The 20,000-nt window shown below is 48.1% G+C and overlaps 2 protein-coding genes across 3 annotated transcripts in view; both read left to right on the forward strand.

The window, feature by feature from the left end:
* Positions 1 to 435, forward strand: part of dcp2 (decapping mRNA 2) — an 11,649-nt gene extending 11,214 nt beyond the window's left edge. Inside the window, exon 11 of the mRNA XM_061034608.1 lies at positions 1 to 435. This exon is cut by the window's left edge and continues 50 nt beyond it. Within this exon, the coding sequence (XP_060890591.1) occupies positions 1 to 42 (42 nt within the window). The 3' untranslated portion in view covers positions 43 to 435.
* Positions 436 to 2,128: 1,693 nt separating this feature from the next.
* Positions 2,129 to 20,000, forward strand: part of ythdc2 (YTH domain containing 2) — a 19,287-nt gene continuing 1,415 nt past the window's right edge. The window contains exons 1-30 of one of the 2 annotated variants that reach the window (XM_061034605.1): positions 2,129 to 2,283; positions 5,862 to 6,019; positions 6,108 to 6,198; positions 7,151 to 7,341; positions 7,415 to 7,617; positions 7,751 to 7,917; positions 8,523 to 8,625; positions 8,713 to 8,869; positions 9,019 to 9,129; positions 9,295 to 9,434; positions 9,752 to 9,878; positions 10,124 to 10,250; positions 10,336 to 10,401; positions 10,498 to 10,673; positions 10,775 to 10,871; positions 12,341 to 12,428; positions 13,622 to 13,702; positions 13,794 to 13,876; positions 14,179 to 14,284; positions 14,386 to 14,505; positions 14,929 to 15,201; positions 15,877 to 16,003; positions 16,379 to 16,584; positions 16,719 to 16,908; positions 17,598 to 17,689; positions 17,993 to 18,112; positions 18,222 to 18,370; positions 18,561 to 18,705; positions 19,616 to 19,822; positions 19,901 to 20,000. The exon at positions 19,901 to 20,000 is cut by the window's right edge and continues 83 nt beyond it. In XM_061034605.1, coding sequence (XP_060890588.1) covers positions 5,866 to 6,019; positions 6,108 to 6,198; positions 7,151 to 7,341; positions 7,415 to 7,617; positions 7,751 to 7,917; positions 8,523 to 8,625; positions 8,713 to 8,869; positions 9,019 to 9,129; positions 9,295 to 9,434; positions 9,752 to 9,878; positions 10,124 to 10,250; positions 10,336 to 10,401; positions 10,498 to 10,673; positions 10,775 to 10,871; positions 12,341 to 12,428; positions 13,622 to 13,702; positions 13,794 to 13,876; positions 14,179 to 14,284; positions 14,386 to 14,505; positions 14,929 to 15,201; positions 15,877 to 16,003; positions 16,379 to 16,584; positions 16,719 to 16,908; positions 17,598 to 17,689; positions 17,993 to 18,112; positions 18,222 to 18,370; positions 18,561 to 18,705; positions 19,616 to 19,822; positions 19,901 to 20,000 — 3,997 coding nt within the window. In that variant the 5' untranslated portion in view covers positions 2,129 to 2,283; positions 5,862 to 5,865. Of the gene's footprint in view, positions 2,290 to 5,861; positions 6,020 to 6,107; positions 6,199 to 7,150; positions 7,342 to 7,414; positions 7,618 to 7,750; positions 7,918 to 8,522; positions 8,626 to 8,712; positions 8,870 to 9,018; positions 9,130 to 9,294; positions 9,435 to 9,751; positions 9,879 to 10,123; positions 10,251 to 10,335; positions 10,402 to 10,497; positions 10,674 to 10,774; positions 10,872 to 12,340; positions 12,429 to 13,621; positions 13,703 to 13,793; positions 13,877 to 14,178; positions 14,285 to 14,385; positions 14,506 to 14,928; positions 15,202 to 15,876; positions 16,004 to 16,378; positions 16,585 to 16,718; positions 16,909 to 17,597; positions 17,690 to 17,992; positions 18,113 to 18,221; positions 18,371 to 18,560; positions 18,706 to 19,615; positions 19,823 to 19,900 lie in introns of both variants that reach the window. The other variant, XM_061034603.1, reaches the window with a different exon arrangement.

A 20,000-nucleotide genomic window follows, 5' to 3' on the forward strand; every position in this document is an offset into this window, starting at 1 on the left:
AGGTTTGACCGAGACGCCATCATGAAGTGTTTCGACCCGTGACGTGTTTCCACCTGAGGCTCAGCTGCTTTGTTTCTTCTTCGTCGTGATGCAGACGAGATGTTACTGAACGAGTTTATAACCTCAGAGTCTCTCTTTTAAACGTTTTAAACACCAGGTGACAAAAGAAAGCCAGTCACTAAATGGTTAAAGGTTAAACATGGATTTTAAATATAAAACAAAGATTTGTTCTTAAAATTGAGTCTAAAAAGAATTCAGGATAAACTACCATCCTTCATTCTCCTGAAGTGAACGAGTCACACATCAAAACAAACACATGATCACCCTGATTTCAAAGTCAACTTTAGTTTTCCTCACAGAGACGCCGCTCGTCTCCTCCTCTCCTCTCCTCTCCTCTCCTCCTCTCTCCTCTCCTCTCTCTCCTCTCCTCTCTCCTCCTTCTCTCCTCTCTCTCCTCTCCTCTCTCCTCCTCTCCTCCTCCTCTCTCCTCCTCTCCTCTCTCCTCTCCTCCTCCTCTCCTCCTCCTCTCCTCTCTCCTCCTCCCCTCCTCCTCTCCTCTCTCCTCCCCTCCTCTCCTCCTCTCTCCTCCTCCTCTCTCCTCCTCTCCTCTCTCCTCCTCCCCTCCTCTCCTCCTCTCTCCTCCTCCCCTCCTCCTCTCCTCTCTCCTCCTCCCCTCCTCCTCTCCTCTCTCCTCCTCCCCTCCTCTCCTCCTCTCTCCTCCTCCTCTCTCCTCCTCCCCTCCTCTCCTCCTCTCTCCTCCTCTCTCCCCCTCTCTCCTCTCTCCCCTCCTCCTCTCTCCTCCTCTCTCCTCCTCCCCTCCTCTCCTCCCCTCCTCCCTCCTCCTCTCTCCTCCTCCCCTCTCCTCCTCTCTCCTCCCCTCCTCCTCTCTCCTCTCTCCTCCTCTCCTCTCTTCCTCCTCTCTCCTCCTCTCCTCTCTCCTCCTCCCCTCCTCTCTCCTCCTCCCCTCCCCCTCTCTCCTCTCTCTCCCCTCCTCCTCTCTCCTCTCTCCTCTCCTCCCCTCCTCCTCTCTCCTCCCCTCCTCTCTCCTCCTCTCTCCTCCTCCCCTCCTCCTCTCCTCTCCTCTCCTCCTCTGTCCTCCTCCCCTTCTCCTCTCCCTTCCTCCTCTCTCCTCCCCTCCTCTCTCCTCCCCTCTCCTCCTCTCTCCTTCTCTCCTCCTCTCTCCTCCCCTCCTCCTCTCCTCCCCTCTCCTCCTCCCTCCTCCTCTCTCCTCCTCCCCTCCTCCTCTCCTCTCCTCCTCTCTCCTCCTCCCCTTCTCCTCTCCCCTCCTCCCCTCCTCTCTCCTCCTCTCTCCTCTCCTCCCCTCTCCTCCTCTCTCCTTCTCCTCCTCTCTCCTCCCCTCCTCCTCTCCTCTCCTCCCCTCTCCTCCTCCCTCCTCTCTCCTCCCCTCCTCCTCTCCTCCTCCCTCCTCCTCTCTCCTCTCCTCCCCTCCTCCTCTCTCCTCCTCTCTCCTCCCCTCCTCTCTCCTCCTCCCCTCCTCCTCTCCTCTCCTCCCCTCTCCTCCTCCCTCCTCCTCTCTCCTCCTCCTCTCCTCCTCTCTCCTCCTCCTCTCCTCTCCTCCCCTCTCCTCCTCCCTCCTCCTCTCTCCTCCTCCTCCCCTCCTCCTCTCTCCTCCTCCCCTCCTCCTCTCTCCTCCTCCCCTCCTCCTCCCCTCCTCCCCTCTCCTCCTCCCTCCTCCTCTCTCCTCCTCCTCCCCCCCTCCTCTCTCCTCCTCCCCTCCTCCTCTCTCCTCCTCTCCTCTCCATGTGACTCTCTGCTGGTGATGTTTTTGTTTTTTTGTACAGATGTTTCTTGTTGTTTGAACTTTAAATGTGAATATGAATAAAGATGTTTTTTCACTCTCTTAACCTGACGTAAATGTTCCTTTAGTCGTGTCTGACTTTGTGCCCACTTTGGTCATACAGGGACCAGATGGCCCGTGACCCCCCCCCCCCCCCCCCACCCCATCGACAAGATAAAGTGTGTCAGTAACAGTTTGAATGTTTTTATTTCTTTATCTTATTAAAGTGATGAATATAATAATGTAAATGGTCTGGTGGATCGTCTGTGCACTGCATGTATCTGGTTTTATTAGTCAGGTGAATTAAAATAATTTCGAGCTCTTTAAAGAGTAATACAAAATTATTTTATTTTGAAGGAGCGGGACCAGATGTAGACAGCCAGAACCAGAGCACGCATGCGCAGAATGTTTGAGCACTAGTGTCCGTCCCCTAAAGTGACCGGGTGGTGTTCGTGTGAAAGCTGAAGCTCTTCTCTAACAGACAGGTAAAGGTGAGTTCTTAGAATAATGATGAGATAAACATGATGCTAGCTTCAGTTTGGACTTCGTCATGTTTCTCTGAACACGACGGAGGCTAACATTAGCTAACATTAGCCAAGTTAGCTTACATTAGCTCTGAGTTTCGTTACCGGTGAAATGAATCAGAGAAACGACAACAACAACAAGCTCCATTCTTTGAAACTTTACGACACCCATACATCCAACTTGGGGTTTTACTGATCGATAAGAGTAGTCAAAGTACCTGAGAGGTAAACTCCTGCTCACCTGTCTGACTGTAGAGAGGTAAACTCCTGCTCACCTGTCTGACTGTAGAGAGGTAAACTCCTGCTCACCTGTCTGACTGTAGAGAGGTAAACTCCTGCTCACCTGTCTGATTGTAGAGAGGTAAACTCCTGCTCACCTGTCTGACTGTAGAGAGGTAAACTCCTGCTCACCTCTCTGATTGTAGAGAGGTAAACTCCTGCTCACCTGTCTGATTGTAGAGAGGTAAACTCCTGCTCACCTCTCTGATTGTAGAGAGGTAAACTCCTGCTCACCTGTCTGACTGTAGAGAGGTAAACTCCTGCTCACCTGTCTGACTGTAGAGAGGTAAACTGTCATGTTGTCACATTGTGTTGTTGTCACATTGTGTTGTTGTCACATTGTGTTGTCATGTTGTCATGTTATCACATTGTGTTGTTGTCATGCTGTCACATTGTGTTGTTGTCATGCTGTCACATTGTGTTGTTGTCATGTTGTCACATTGTGTTGTTGTCATGCTGTCACATTGTGTTGTCGTCATGTTGTCACATTATGTTGTTGTCATGTTGTCACATTGTGTTGTTGTCATGTTGTCACATTGTGTTGTTGTCACATTGTGTTGTTGTTGTGTTGTCATGTTGTCACATTGTGTTGTTGTTGTGTTGTTGTCACATTGTGTTGTTGTCATGTTGTCATGTTGTCACATTGTGTTGTTGTCACATTGTGTTGTTGTTGTGTTGTTGTCACATTGTGTTGTTGTTGTGTTGTCATGTTGTCACATTGTGTTGTTGTTGTGTTGTTGTCACATTGTGTTGTTGTCACATTGTGTTGTCACATTGTGTTGTCACATTGTGTTGTTGTCACATTGTGTTGTCATGTCACATTGTGTTGTTGTTGTGTTGTTGTCACATTGTGTTGTTGTTGTGTTGTCATGTTGTCACATTGTGTTGTTGTCATGTTGTCACATTGTGTTGTTGTCACATTGTGTTGTCATGTTGTCACATTGTGTTGTTGTCACATTGTGTTGTTGTCATGTTGTCACATTGTGTTGTCATGTTGTCACATTGTGTTGTCACGTTGTCACATTGTGTTGTTGTCACATTGTGTTGTTGTCATGTTGTCACATTGTGTTGTCATGTTGTCACATTGTGTTGTCATGTTGTCACATTGTGTTGTTGTCATGTTGTCATGTTGTCACATTGTGTTGTTGTCATGTTGTCATGTTGTCACATTGTGTTGTTGTCATGTTGTCACATTGTGTTGTCACATTGTGTTGTTGTCACATTGTGTTGTTGTCATGTTGTCATATTGTGTTGTTGTGTTGTTGTCACATTGTGTTGTTGTCATGTTGTCACATTGTGTTGTTGTCACATTGTGTTGTTGTCATGTTGTCACATTGTGTTGTCACATTGTGTTGTTGTCATGTTGTCACATTGTGTTGTTGTCATGTTGTCATGTTGTCACATTGTGTTGTCATGTTGTCACATTGTGTTGTTGTCACATTGTGTTGTTGCCATGTTGTCACATTGTGTTGTCACATTGTGTTGTTGTCATGTTGTCACATTGTGTTGTTGTCACATTGTGTTGTTGTTGTCACATTGTGTTGTTGTCATGTTGTCACATTGTGTTGTCATGTTGTCACATTGTGTTGTTGTCACATTGTGTTGTTGTCATGTTGTCACATTGTGTTGTTGTCACATTGTGTTGTTGTCACATTGTGTTGTTGTCATGTTGTCACATTGTGTTGTCATGTTGTCACATTGTGTTGTTGTCACATTGTGTTGTTGTCATGTTGTCACATTGTGTTGTTGTCACATTGTGTTGTTGTTGTGTTGTCATGTTGTCACATTGTGTTGTTGTTGTGTTGTTGTCACATTGTGTTGTTGTCATGTTGTCATGTTGTCACATTGTGTTGTCATGTTGTCACATTGTGTTGTTGTCATGTTGTCACATTGTGTTGTTGTCACATTGTGTTGTTGTTGTCACATTGTGTTGTTGTCATGTTGTCACATTGTGTTGTCATGTTGTCACATTGTGTTGTTGTCACATTGTGTTGTTGTCATGTTGTCACATTGTGTTGTTGTCACATTGTGTTGTTGTCATGTTGTCACATTGTGTTGTCACATTGTGTTGTTGTTGTGTTGTTGTCACATTGTGTTGTTGTTGTGTTGTCATGTTGTCACATTGTGTTGTTGTTGTGTTGTTGTCACATTGTGTTGTCATGTTGTCACATTGTGTTGTTGTCACATTGTGTTGTTGTTGTCACATTGTGTTGTTGTCATGTTGTCACATTGTGTTGTCACATTGTGTTGTTGTCACATTGTGTTGTTGTCATGTTGTCACATTGTGTTGTTGTCACATTGTGTTGTTGTCATGTTGTCACATTGTGTTGTCATGTTGTCACATTGTGTTGTTGTCACATTGTGTTGTTGTCATGTTGTCACATTGTGTTGTTGTCACATTGTGTTGTTGTCACATTGTGTTGTTGTTGTGTTGTCATGTTGTCACATTGTGTTGTTGTTGTCACATTGTGTTGTTGTCATGTTGTCATGTTGTCACATTGTGTTGTCATGTTGTCACATTGTGTTGTTGTCATGTTGTCATGTTGTCACATTGTGTTGTCATGTTGTCACATTGTGTTGTTGTCATGTTGTCACATTGTGTTGTTGTCACATTGTGTTGTTGTTGTCACATTGTGTTGTTGTCATGTTGTCACATTGTGTTGTCATGTTGTCACATTGTGTTGTTGTCACATTGTGTTGTTGTCATGTTGTCACATTGTGTTGTCATGTTGTCACATTGTGTTGTTGTCACATTGTGTTGTTGTCATGTTGTCACATTGTGTTGTTGTCACATTGTGTTGTTGTTGTGTTGTTGTCACATTGTGTTGTTGTTGTGTTGTCATGTTGTCACATTGTGTTGTTGTTGTGTTGTTGTCACATTGTGTTGTTGTCATGTTGTCACATTGTGTTGTTGTCACATTGTTGTCATGTTGTCACATTGTGTTGTCATGTCACATTGTGTTGTTGTTGTGTTGTTGTCACATTGTGTTGTTGTTGTGTTGTCATGTTGTCACATTGTGTTGTTGTCATGTTGTCACATTGTGTTGTTGTCACATTGTGTTGTCATGTTGTCACATTGTGTTGTTGTCATGTTGTCATGTTGTCACATTGTGTTGTCATGTTGTCACATTGTGTTGTCACGTTGTCACATTGTGTTGTTGTCACATTGTGTTGTTGTCATGTTGTCATATTGTGTTGTTGTGTTGTTGTCACATTGTGTTGTTGTCATGTTGTCACATTGTGTTGTTGTTGTGTTGCAGCATCATGTCTCACTCAGCCTCACACAAAGGGTCCAGGAGCCAGAGGGGGGCGGGTAGAGGGTCCAGGTCTAATGGTCTGAAAGAGATCCACGTGGATGAAGAGGTGAAGATCTCAGTGAGCCAAGCTCTGGACATGTTCCGCTTCAGTGACGACAAAGGTATCAGCTGTTTGTAAACACATAAACAACACATGTTGTGTTGTTGTGATGCTCCTCCTCACTCTTCATGTTTCCTCTGATCGAGCAGAGATGGAGTTTCCCTCCTCGCTGACGAGCACAGAGCGAGCGTTCATCCATCGAACGGCTCAGTCACTCGGATACATCTCCAGGAGTAAAGGGTGAGCTCCTCCTCTTCCTCCTCTTCCTCCTTCTCCTCTTCCTCCTTCTCCTCCTCTTCCTCCTCTTCCTCCTTCTCCTCTTCCTCCTTCTCCTCCTCTTCCTCCTCTTCCTCCTTCTCCTCTTCCTCCTCTTCCTCCTTCTCCTCTTCCTCCTCTTCCTCCTTCTCCTCCTCTTCCTCCTCTTCCTCCTTCTCCTCTTCCTCCTTCTCCGCCTCTTCCTCCTTCTCCTCCTCCTCCTCCTCTTCCTCCTTCTCCTCCTCCTCCTCTTCCTCCTCTTCCTCCTTCTCCTCTTCCTCCTTCTCCTCTTCCTCCTCCTCTTCCTCTTCCTCCTTCTCCTCCTCTTCCTCCTTCTCCTCCTCCTCCTCTTCTTCCTCCTTCTCCTCTTCCTCCTTCTCCTCTTCCTCTTCCTCTTCTTCCTTCTCTTCCTCCTTCTCCTCTTCCTCCTTCTCCTCTTCCTCTTCCTCTTCCTCCTCCTCCTCCTCCTCTTCCTCCTCTACCTTTTCCTCCTCTTCCTCTTCTTCCTCCTCTTCTTCTTCCTCCTCCTCTTCCTCCTCTTCTTCCTCCTCCTCTACCTCTTCCTCCTCTTCCTCCTCCTCTTCTTCCTCCTCCTCCTCTTCCTCCTCTTCTTCCTCCTCCTCTACCTCTTCCTCCTCTTCTTCTTCCTCCTCCTCTTCTTCCTCCTCTTCTTCCTCCTCCTCCTCCTCTTCTTCCTCCTCCTCTTCCTCTTCCTCCTCCTCCTCTTCTTCCTCCTCTTCTTCCTCCTCCTCCTCCTCCTCTTCTTCTTCCTCCTCCTCCTCTTCCTCCTCCTCTACCTCCTCCTCCTTCAGGGTAAATGTGGTATAAAAAGGCGTGTGTGTGTGTGTCTGTGTGTGTGTGTGTGTGTGTCTCTTTGTGTGTCTGTGTGTCTGTGTGTGTGTGTGTGTGTGTGTGTGTGTGTGTGTGTGTGTTTCAGGAAAGGATCAAAGCGTTTCCTCACCCTCAGGAAGAAGGATGGTTCAGATAAACCTCGCCCCACCATGCCTCTCTCTCTCTCCCATAACTCGTTGTTCTACGTGCGCAGCCTGCTGCAGAGGTTTCCTCTGAGCAGTAAGGAGCGCTCGGAGCTGCAGAACCAGAGCAGCATGTCTCCCTCTGCAGAGTCCGGTCAGTGTCAGGCTGTCAACCTCCCATCACTCTGTGTGTGTGTGTGTGCTGAACAGATGCTCTCTCTCCTCAGACGGCGGCTGTGACAGGAACAGAGCGAGTGGCCGTCTGAATAACGGGATCCCCATGGTTCCTCGCCGGAGGAGTCCGTCAGAACTGGACGCCTTCAGATGCTCTCTGCCCGTCCACGAACGACAGGAAGAGATCCTGCAGCTCATCAGAGACCACCGAGTGCTGCTGGTGCTGGGAGAGACCGGCTCAGGGAAGACCACTCAGGTGAGGCGTTCACACATCTGCACACATCAGCAACGTTTCAGTTTCAGTAAGTTAGCACAACAATGTCTTCTCAAACTGTGTGTGAGCAGCTCAGAGTGACTCCAGCATCCATCACAGCTGTTTCTATCTTCAGATCCCTCAGTTTGTGCTGGATGAGTGCAGCAGGGTCGAGGAGCCCTGCAGGATCTTCTGCACTCAGCCCAGAAGACTCGCCGCCATCGCTGTGGCCGAGAGAGTCGCAGCGGAGAGAGGAGAGAGCGTGGGCCAGACTGTGGGATACCACATCCGACTGGAGAGCAGGTACGCTACGCTAACACCTGTAACACCTGTAACACCTGTAACATCTGGAACACCTGGAACACCTGGAACACCTGTAACACCTACATGTTTGTTAGGTGGAAGTATGCAGACCGGGTAATGTTATTGAAATGGGATTGGAATGTGTGCTGTCGAGGATGACACCCTGACTCTTAACCTGAGGGGAAACTGAGGAGCTGTCCATAGTGAGGGAGAAACTGCAAACTCTGGATAATAAGGATTTAGTGCAGATGAGGAGGTAGAGCTGGGTGTCATCTCCAAAGCAGTGGAAAAGTATTTTGAATTTACAGAAAATATTGCGAAGGGGGAGGAGGTAGGTGATGAAGAGAAGGGGACCCAGGACAGAGCCCTGGGGCAGACCTGTAGTGACTGGGGAGGGCTCGGATTTGAAGGATTTAAACTGTATGAACTGAGTGCAGCCTGAGAGATAAGAGTGGAACCAGGGAAGTGGGGGGTGGGGGGGGGAGAGTCAGAAGGAGGTCGTTAGTGTTTAAACCTGATGCAGGAAGTCGACCTGACTCTTGTCTCAGTGTGAAGAGGCTCCTCAGGTAAGCTCAGTTTCATGACTTTTAGTTTCGTCCCCTCAGGGTTTCTCCAAAGACTCGTCTGACCTTCTGCACCAGCGGTGTCTTCCTCAGGACGCTGATGGCTGGAGACGCCAGCCTGACCACGGTCACGCACGTCATCGTGGTGAGCAGCACACACACACACACTGAGTCAGGACGGGGATTAAAGGGTTAACACACACATGTTTGAAGTGGTGTTGTGTTTGTGCAGGACGAGGTTCACGAGCGCGACGGTCTGACCGACTTCCTGCTCATTAAGATGAGAGACGTCCTGCAGAAGATCCCGACCCTCAAACTCATCCTGTCCAGTGCTGCTCTGGACGTCGACCTGTTCCTCAAATATTTTGGAAACTGTCCCATCATCAGACGTGAGGCTGTGTTTGTTTGTGTGTTTGTTTCTTTGTTTGTTTCTTTGTTTGTTAGTGACGAGTGTTCTGAGCTCTGAGTGAAAATCAGATGTAGATGTTGTGTTCTCACTCCTCTGAGTGGAAGTTAAACTCTTTGTTATATGTTTCAGTGAAAGGCCGACAGTTTGAAGTGAAGGAGTTGTTCCTGGAGGACGTTCTCAGACTGACCGGCTTCAACAACGACGACATGAAGAAGAAACACAAAGAGGACGCTGAGAGGAGTGAGAACATTACATTAACTATTGTTCAATATAAGAACCTTAAAACACAGCCTGACACCCTGTGTGTGTGTGTGTGTGTGTGTGTGTGTGTGTGTGTGTGTGTGTGTGTGTGTGTGTGTGTGTGTGTGTGTGTGTGTGTGTGTGTGTGTGTGTGTGTGTCCTCAGAGGAGCAGGATCACAAACACCTGTCTGAATGGTGTAAAGCTGTGGAGAGCAGCTCACCTGGAGAGAGAGGGGGGAGGAGTCCTGGGACCCCTACTCAGAGCCTCCTGCAGGACAGAGGAGACACATCCTCACTGACCACTGTAAATACACACACACACACACACACACACATATAGACAAACACACGCCTTGGTATGAGTGTGTGTCAGTCTGTCTGACTGTCCTCTGATTGGATGTCAGTCTGACTGACTGTCCTCTGATTGGATGTCAGTCTGACTGGCTGTCCTCTGATTGGATGTCAGTCTGACTGACTGTCCTCTGATTGGATGTCAGACAGACTGACTGTCCTCTGATTGGATGTCAGTCTGACTGACTGTCCTCTGATTGGATGTCAGACAGACTGACTGTCCTCTGATTGGATGTCAGTCTGACTGACTGTCCTGTGATTGGATGTCAGGATGGAGAACAGGTGGAGCCGTGGATTCAGAAGGAGATGGACGGCTGTATTTCCAGAATCTTCCTCCATGAAGAAGAGGAAGCTTTCACTCAGCTGTTTAACCTCATCCTGTACGAGAGCGTCAGCGGTACGAACACTACTGTTAATGTTCATACTGTAGGTCATGTTACTATGGCGATAAAAGCTCGTCTGGATGATACATGTGATATGTCATCTACATCATGTTGTAGCTTTATACTGTAACGCTCACATAGCTTTGAGTTTTTATCATGACTTACAGAACATTCATGCTGTGAGGACCTGCAGCTGAACACACTGAATGCATTTGATTTTCATATCATAACCACAGTGATCATGTGTTGTGTGACTCAGTGGACTACAGACATACTGAGACAGGCTCCACCCCCCTGATGGTGGCAGCTGGGCGGGGCTTCATCCCTCAGGTGGAGCAGCTGCTGAGCATGGGAGCAGACGTCAACATGAAGACTTCTAACGGGTGGTAGGACTCGCTCATGAACCAGAGCAGATGTTTGATTAAACAAAGAGGACTGTGAAACACTCTGAGTGTTTGGATCTGTTTTCAGGACAGCCATGGATTACGCTCAACACTTCCAGCAGAGCGACGCTGTGGATCTCCTCCAAGCATCTCTGTGAGTGTGAAGAGTTTAACCAGCAGCTTCACTGCACCAGTTTAACTCTTTATTACCAGTTAGTTATATGAATGTGTTACCTGTGTCTCTGTGCAGGGCTGTAGGGGGTCCAGGTGTGGGGGAGTGGTCTCTGGTCCAGGGGGGGGACACAGACCTGAGTCCAGAGGAGCAGGAGTTACTCAGACTTTACCATCACAGCTTTGATGATGAGCGTGTGGACCTGGACCTCATCATGGACCTGCTGCACAACATCTGCTCGACCTCAGCTGACGGTCAGAGACTCACTGAAGACCCTGTCCCCCCCCTCTCAGAATCATTAAAGTGATGATGTCATCATCATGAGTCTGATCCCTGCTCTGTGTCTGTTGTTCAGGAGCCGCTCTGATCTTCCTCCCTGGATACGATGAGATCGTTTGTCTGAGAGATCGAATCCTGTATGATGACAAGAGATTCACAGTGAACTCTGACAGGTGAGTTTACCTGTTCATTCACAGCATGACATCATGCAGGTGAGTTTACCTGTTCATTCACACTAGTGGTGGGCTCATGTGTTTATTTTATCATGCTGCAGTTTATGCTCCCACACAGACGCGTCTCTCCCCCCACCCCCTCCTGCTCTGCAGCGGTGAAAACAAAACTTAAAAGTAAAGTCCGCAAAAACAACTCCATCCCAGTTATATGCAAATGTTCTGATATTTTTGTAAACCGACACGGCGTGATCAACAGTTAACTTATCTGCATAGTGTGCACAGTTAAGATTACATCTGAGATAGCGACACAAGAAACTGTTTAACGAGCCGGAGAGACGTTAACAGTACTGAGAGTCAGACAGAGAGGAGCTCAGACAGACAGTGATGAGAGATATAACCCCGGTGTTTAAAATGTTGCTGTCTGTGTTTTCTGCTCTCTCTCAGTTTTTAAAAGTTACTATCAAGCTTCTCCACCTGAAGCTCACCTATTGTGATAACTGAACCTATAGGGATTACACTAAACGACGTTACAAAGCAGCAGGCAGGTGAGAGTGAGTAACCATGGTGACTGTCTGTCTGTCAATCAACAATGTCCCGCCCCCTCTATGAATTAAACTCTTCTGTCAGTAAAACTTACTTTGATCATGTGTCACAGAATGAACACATTCTGTATTATGTTTGATTATATATAAACTAAACTAAAGTTAGTCCAATGATGTCATAAAAACAACAAAGACTGCAGAGCCTGTATGAAGCTCCAGCTGGAGGAACTCTGCAGGACTAAAATAGAACAGAAACACAAGAACTTGAAGTCTACATGTTTTTAAATGAATGCATCACTGTGTGAAAATGTTCCTGATGAACATAAAAAGAGGACACATAACTAAATCATCATTTCAAAGTGGTGAGGAAAACCTTCAAATTGTTCATAAATATTGATCAAATCGAGGGAAAGACATTTCTGTTGCTAAAGATGTTCTGGGTGAGACCTCCAGACCTCCTACAAAGATGTTTTTCAAATAGATTAAACTTGTCTGCACATTTTTGTGCTTTTAAAAACATCATACAGGGAAATAAGTTTGGTTGAACTGGTCAGTAACTTACAAATTTGTCTAAAGATCAGTTGGAAAAAAGTCGTGATCGTGATTTTTCCCCCAAAAAAATTGTGATATGATATTTTTCCCATATCGCCCACCTGTACTTCACAGGATGACATCATGCACTAACATGGGTCAGGCTGTTTACTGAAGGTGTTGATAAGTCCTGTATTCATTCATCAGGTGTGTGTGTGTGTGTGTGTGTGTGTGTGTGTGTGTGTGTGTGTGTGTGTGTGTGTGTGTGTGTGTGTGTGTGTGTGTGTGTGTGTGTGTGTGTGTGTGTGTGTGTGTGTGTGTGTGTGTGTGTGTGTGTGTGTGTGTGTGTGTGTGTGTGTGTGTGTGTGTGTGTGTGTGTGTGTGTGTGTGTGTCAGGTACCAGGTGTTCACTCTGCACTCAGACATGCAGACGTCAGATCAGAAGAAAGCCATGAAGACGTCTCCACCTGGAATCAGGAAGATCGTGAGTCTTTACGATTGAGTTAACCGTGTTCAGAGCGCCGCTTCACGCCTTTTTTTTCTACGTTTGGATGACTTGTAAAAACGGGTCTGGGCCGGGGGACAGACACAGTACCTATAGTATAACTACAGTTAGATTCAGAATTACAGCTATAGTGACTGGGAGACAGATCTAAGGGAGGCGCAGAGAAGTGTGTAAGACTGCAGCTCTGCCTCCTGGTCTGAACTCTGTGTTGTTGTCAGATTTGGTCTGATTTGGGAGGGGTCCAGAGAACACTACGGAGTCCGACATTGTCTTAGCTAAAGTACACACCGACTCCACATTAACCTTAGTGACTTCAGACTGACGTAGTCGGGAGTCATTTGTGCCGACATGAATTACGATTGTATCAAATCTACCTTTAGTCTTTGTCAGCAACTTTAAATGAGATGCGATGTCGCCCGCTCTGGCCCCGGGTATACACCTAACTATGCCCGCTGACTTCGCTAGCTTCACGTTTCGGACTATGGAGTCTCCAATTATCAGAGTTTTATTCTCAGCGGGTGTGTTGCTGAGTGGGGAAAATTTGTTTGAAACGTGAAGTGGTTGGTGGGGAACCGTGTGCTTCGGTTTTCGACTATGCTTCCCTCGGACAGTAACCCAGCCACTGCCTCCCGGCTGCTCGGGAGCTACCGGGGGGGAAGCCAAGCTATGTCGGCCCGCACCGGCTACAGGTGGCTAGCTAACTACTGCTGCATACGATGACTCCGACTCAATGGTGCGGAGCCGTCTCTCTAACTCAGACACCCTCGCCTCCAAAGCTAAAAATAAACTACATTTCTTACAAGTATCATTATCACTAAAGGAGGACGAGGAGTAACTTAACATCTGACACGTAGAGCAAGAGAGAGCAGGAGAGGGAGAGACAGAAAAAGAAGCTAACTGCTAAGCTAGGCTAAGAGTAGGTAGCTAAAATAAACAAAACTGTTTTGCAGGTTTGTCGCTAGAGAGAAAGAGTGCTTTTGGATTTCTTCTGTTTGTCTGAACGTACAGTGTGTTGGAAACAACAGTCGTAAGAAACTAAGCAAAATGAACAATTAAGCTTTTAGCTCTAACGATCAGCACTGAACAACACAGTACAGGAAGTGTGCGTGTGTGTGTGTGTGTGTGTTCGTGTTCAGAGTTTACCTTCTCTCTGTTTCTCATTGTGTCTTCAGATTCTGTCCACCAACATCGCAGAGACCAGCATCACCATCAACGACGTGGTGTTTGTCATCGACTCAGGGAAGGTTAAAGAGGTGTGTGACCCCCCCCCTGTATGACCCCTCCTGGGTTACCCCCCCGGGTTACCCCCCCCATCATAAACTGATCGTCTGCTTCCTGCTGTAGAAATCCTTCGACACTCTGAGTCATGTGTCCATGTTGAAGACGGTGTGGATCTCTAAAGCCAGCGCTCTGCAGAGGAAGGGGAGGTAACCTTTTCATACCAGCTGATGACATCACTTTAACCCTTTGTGTGTGTGTTTATCTGTGTGTGTGTGTGTGTGTGTGTGTGTGTGTGTGTGTTTATCTGTGTGTGTGTGTGTGTGTGTGTGTGTTTATCTGTGTGTGTGTGTGTGTGTGTGTGTGTGTGTGTGTGTGTGTGTGTGTGTGTGTGTGTGTGTGTGTGTGTGTGTGTGTGTGTTTATCTGTGTGTGTGTGTGTGTGTGTGTGTGTGTGTTTATCTGTGTGTGTGTGTGTGTGTGTGTGTGTGTGTGTGTCTGTCTGTCCTCAGAGCCGGACGCTGCAGACCTGGGATCTGTTTCCACCTCTTCAGTCGACTCCGATTCAACAACATGCTGGAGTTCCAGGTCCCACAGCTGCTGAGGATGCCTCTGCAGGTACACACACACACACACACACACACACACACACACACACACACACACACACACACACACACACACACAAAGGTCACATGATGTCCTCTTGTTGTTTTCAGGATCTGTGTCTGCAGACCAAACTGTTGGCCCCCTCCTCGTGTCCTGTCGCTGAGTTTTTATCCAAAGCTCCTCAGCCTCCTCCTGCTTACGCCATCAAGAATGCCGTGCACATGCTCAAGGTGACAGCTACCTGAAAGTACTGCTCTATCAAACCATATCCATACCTGTTTGTAACCACGGCAACAAAACTAGAAGACCTAGACGCACAATAGGTCATTTATTGGTTTAATCACCAAACAGTGCAGACAGATTCCTGCACACTGTCTCCCCTCCAGCTCCTCCCTCTAGTCAGTGAGCAGGAGTTTACCTGCAGCTGTTCCTCTCTAACACACCTGCCTGATGAGAAACATGTACTCTCTGTGTTTTTAATCAGTAACCTGCATGCTCTCACGTCAGCTTTCACTTTTAAACTTCTGTACGTCTTGATTTTCATGATTATTAAAATATCAGATTGTCTCGTTTTAGGATAAAAAAAGAAAGAAAGTAAATTCCACATATATAAACACAGTGTTCTCCAGCAAGTAATATTTCTTTCTCCTCAGACAATCGATGCCATGGACCAGAATGAGGACCTGACCGACCTGGGCTACCACCTGGCTGATCTACCTGTGGAACCTCACCTGGGGAAGATGGTCCTGTGTGCTGTGGTCCTAAAGTGTCTGGACCCGGTCCTAACCATCGCCTGCACACTGGCCTACAGAGACCCGTTCGTCCTCCCAGCTCAGAGCTCACTGAAACGAGCCGCCCTGCTCTGCCGCAAACGCTTCACATCCAGCACCTTCAGCGACCACATGGCCCTGCTCAGAGCCTTCCAGGTAAAATTCATAACTTTCCAGCACCTTCAAGGACCAGACGGCAGAAATTATGAAAACATTAACCTCTAGAAACAAACTGCAGTTCCTCCAGTGTCCACTAGAGTCTGTCTCCTGTAGTGAGTCAGTCCTCATAGAGCTCCATGTTAAAATGTCTAACTTTACAGCTGCAGTTCCTCCAGTGTCCACTAGAGTCTGTCTCCTGTAGTGAGTCAGTCCTCATAGAGCTCCATGTTAAAATGTCTAACTTTACAGCTGCAGTTCCTCCAGTGTCCACTAGAGTCTGTCTCCTGTAGTGAGTCAGTCCTCATAGAGCTCCATGTTAAAATGTCTAACTTTACAGCTGCAGTTCCTCCAGTGTCCACTAGAGTCTGTCTCCTGCAGTGAGTCAGTCCTCATAGAGCCCCATGTTAAACATGTTTACATCCTGGTACTAAACCAGTTTGTGTCTCTAGAGCTCATTTCTCTCTTCAACTGTTCGGGCTGAATGTTTATACGACTCACTTGTTAAATGATGTAGAATTGGGGGGGTGTGGCTGCTAGGTTTCACCTCAGCTAATTCAGGCCCTCACCTTTAACCTCTAGGTTTACCATAATTCTTTTCATGGTGTTTCATCACTAATTGTTGTGTGATGCTCTGACTCAGGATGTTCAGGACGTTTGTTTTGTGTGTTTCAGGCGTGGCAGAAGGCTCGCAGTGACGGCTGGGAGAGATCCTTCTGTGAGAAGAACTTCCTGTCTCAGGCCACCATGGACATGATCCTGGGTATGAGGACCCAGCTGCTGGGACAGCTACGAGCCATCGGTCAGTTTGTTTACATTCATGTAATTCATCGAGCGCTCAAGTTGAAAATCTGTCACCGGCGCTCTTTTCTAAATGTTTGATATTCCCCATAGTTTAACCTCCTACAGATCGTGTCATGTACCCTCATCCTCCTCGCTCCGTGTCTGATCGGGAAATAAACGATCTTGAATATCAATCATGCAGTAAAAAGTAACCGAGCAGTGTCGCTCATACAGCGACCGTTGTCAACAGACTGTTGTCATGGAGACAGGACGGACCTGATATCTTAATCCTGACAGCCCCTCTGAGAGGGTCAGAGCAGGGGTCAACATCTTACCTGAGTCTGAAGGTTTGACCATCAAAGGGTGAAAACGATCGGTCGTCTCTGTCCTGCAGGTTTCGTGCGTGCCCGGGGGGGCAGTGACATCCGGGACGTGAACCTGAACTCTGAAAACTGGGCTGTGGTGAAGGCGGCACTGGTGGCCGGCATGTATCCTAACCTGGTCCACATGAACCCAGAGACCTCCCTGCTGTCCAGTACCAGAGAGAAGAAGGTCATCTTCCACCCCACCTCCATCCTCAGCCCCGCCCACAACAAGGAGGTACTGCAAGAACACCTACTGTCTACTGAGCATGCTCAGTGATGATTCTTTTACTCGTGTGTGTGTGTGTGTGTGTGTGTGTGTGTGTGTGTGTGTGTGTGTGTGTGTGTGTGTGTCTGTGTGTGTGTGTGTAGACTGACTTGGTGCGGCCCCCCAGGACTCTGCCCACTGATTGGCTGATCTACAATGAGATGAGTCGAGGTCAAAGGATGGCGAGCGTTCGCTGCTGCTCTGTGGTTACGCCCATCACTGTGGCCATCTTTGGAGGCTGTTCAAGACTGCCTGACTCCGCCTTCCAGGATCCTGCTGGTCACCGAGACACAGGTAACACAGACACAGGTAACACAGACACAGGTAACACAGAGACAGGAAACACAGACACAGGTAACACAGACACAGGTAACACAGGCACAGGTAACACACAGACACAGGTACCACAGACACAGGTAACACACAGGTAACACACAGACAGGTAACACACAGACACAGGTGACACAGGTAACACACAGACACAGGTAACACACAGACACAGGTAACACAGACACAGGTAACACACAGACACAGGTAACACACAGACACAGGTAACACAGAGACAGGTAACACAGAGACAGGTAACACACAGAGACAGGTAACACACAGAGACAGGTAACACAGAGACAGGTAGCACAGAGACAGGTAACACAGAGACAGGTAACACACAGACAGGTAACACACAGACACAGGTAACACACAGACACAGGTGACACAGGTAACACAGACACAGGTAACACACAGACACAGGTAACACAGACACAGGTAACACACAGACACAGGTAACACACAGACACAGGTAACACACAGACACAGGTAACACAGACACAGGTAACACAGACACAGGTAACACAGAGGTAACACACAGACACAGGTAACACAGACACAGGTAACACAGAGGTAACACACAGACAGGTTGTGTTTGTGTTGTATTAACAGTATATGTTTCGGCCGTCCTCTCAGACTTGGTGTGTCTCTTTCAGATGCTCCCCTGGATGAGGTCAGTGACAGTGAGGTGGAGGAGCTGGCTGAGATGAAGCTTGATGATTGGTTGGTGTTTCAGTGTGACAGAGAGGTGAGGAAACGCTGCTGTGTGCTTTACCTGCTCATCATGAAGACATCATTCAGATCAGCTGTTTAAACACTCACATGAACTTTAACCTTTTGAATTTGTTCCTTTGATAGAATATTAGAAACTAAGTCTCATATTTAGGGTTACAAATGGACCCCTCTTCTGGTCTGTGTTTAATGAATCTGGACCCCTCTTCTGGTCTGTGTTTAATGAATCTGGACCCCTCTTCTGGTCTGTGTTTAATGAATCTGGACCCCTCTTCTGGTCTGTGTTTAATGAATCTGGATCCCTCTTCTGGTCCATCAGGCTGCAGGTCTGGTGTTTGATCTGAGGCAGAAGTGGCAGAACCTGTTCCTCAGGAGGATCAGGTGTCCCTCTAAACCGTGGAGCCAACAGGACGAGTCCATCATCAGGACCCTGGTGTCTGTAGGTCATCTTCTCTTTTCTTACATCTGTACCTACAGCTGCTCTCATGTTTTACTCTTTCACTTCGTGAGTCAGGTTCAACCAATCAGCTCTGACTTTTGTCCCTCAGGTCCTCACAGCAGAGGAGCAGGGGGCGGGGCTTCAGCAGCCCACAGGGATCGGACAGAGACCCCGACCCATGTCATCAGAGGAGGGACCCCAGATCTCTATGAGGAACTCAAAGAGCCCACAAATACCCCCACAGTCCACCAGCGACAGGTGAGGAGACGACTCACACACGAGGCTCACTGACACACCGACCAATCAAAACCCCTGGAGGCTTAATGACACACCGACCAATCAAAACCCCTGGAGGCTTACTGACACACTGACCAATCAAAACCCCCAGACACATCCTGCAGACTCAGGCAGTCAGACATTAAAAGACGTTTGTTGTTGTTTGTGTCAGGTTGTGCCGGACTCCAGCCGGTTCAGGACGTCCTCAGGTGAAAGCTAACAGCAGAGACGAGACCTTACTGTGTGAAGAACCCGCCTCCTCCACTAACTCCTCCTCTGTGGACACTCCCTCTGACAGCCCCGCCTCCTCAGGAAAGGTAACCACTGTGAAACCCTCTGTGTGTTGTTCTCACCTGTGACGTCGTCTGATGCTGATTTAAAAAGGATCAGAAAACAGACCACACACACATTCCTCATCCTTATTTACCTGTAAAATCATTACCCACAATGCACTTACAGCACTCTCCTCATCGCTCTGTGTTCCTCATCGCTCTGTCTCCTCACCGCTCTGTCTCCTCACGGCTCTGTCTCCTCATCGCTCTGTCTCCTCACGGCTCTGTCTCCTCATCGTTCTGTCTCCTCATCGCTCTGTGTTCCTCATGGCTCTGTCTCCTCACCGCTCTGTCTCCTCACGGCTCTGTCTCCTCACGGCTCTGTCTCCTCATCGCTCTGTCTCCTCACCGCTCTGTGTTCCTCATCGCTCTGTCTCCTCACGGCTCTGTCTCCTCACGGCTCTGTCTCCTAATCGCTCTGTCTCCTCATGGCTCTGTCTCCTCACGGCTCTGTCTCCTCACGGCTCTGTCTCCTCACGGCTCTGTCTCCTCATCGCTCTGTCTCCTCACCGCTCTGTGTTCCTCATCGCTCTGTGTTCCTCATCGCTCTGTCTCCTCATCGCTCTGTCTCCTCATCGCTCTGTCTCCTCATGGCTCTGTTTCCTCATCGCTCTGTCTCCTCATCGTTCTGTCTCCTCACCGCTCTGTCTCCTCATCGCTCTGTCTCCTCACCGCTCTGTCTCCTCATGGCTCTGTCTCCTCACCGCTCTGTCTCATGGCTCTGTCTCCTCATCGCTCTGTCTCCTCATCGCTCTGTCTCCTCATCGCTCTGTCTCCTCATCGCTCTGTCTCCTCATCGCTCTGTCTCCTCACCGCTCTGTCTCCTCATCGCTCTGTCTCCTCATGGCTCTGTTTCCTCATCGCTCTGTCTCCTCATGGCTCTGTCTCCCTGCAGGCGTCTCACTCGGCGTCTCCTCAGCTGCTTCTCTCCTCCATGAGATATTTCATCATGAAGAGCAGCAACATGAGGAACATCGAGATCTCGCAGCAGAGAGGGATCTGGTCCACCACGCCGAGCAACGAGACCAAACTGAGCCGAGCCTTCATTGAGCACAGCATCATCATCCTGGTCTTCTCTGTGCAGGGCTCAGGACACTTCCAGGTAAACCCAGAGGAGACACACCTGCAGCACACAGGTGATAATCTGTGGACTTCACATGATGTTTGTGATGTCTCCTAGGGTTACGCTCGCATGACGTCGGCTGTCAGCAGGGAGAGCTGTCAGGACTGGGGCCTTGTGGGTCTGGGGGGGGTGTTCAGTGTGGACTGGATCCACAGAG

The sequence above is a fragment of the Labrus mixtus genome, unplaced genomic scaffold (assembly GCF_963584025.1).
Source record: "Labrus mixtus unplaced genomic scaffold, fLabMix1.1 SCAFFOLD_61, whole genome shotgun sequence".
Lineage (NCBI taxonomy): Eukaryota > Metazoa > Chordata > Actinopteri > Labriformes > Labridae > Labrus > Labrus mixtus.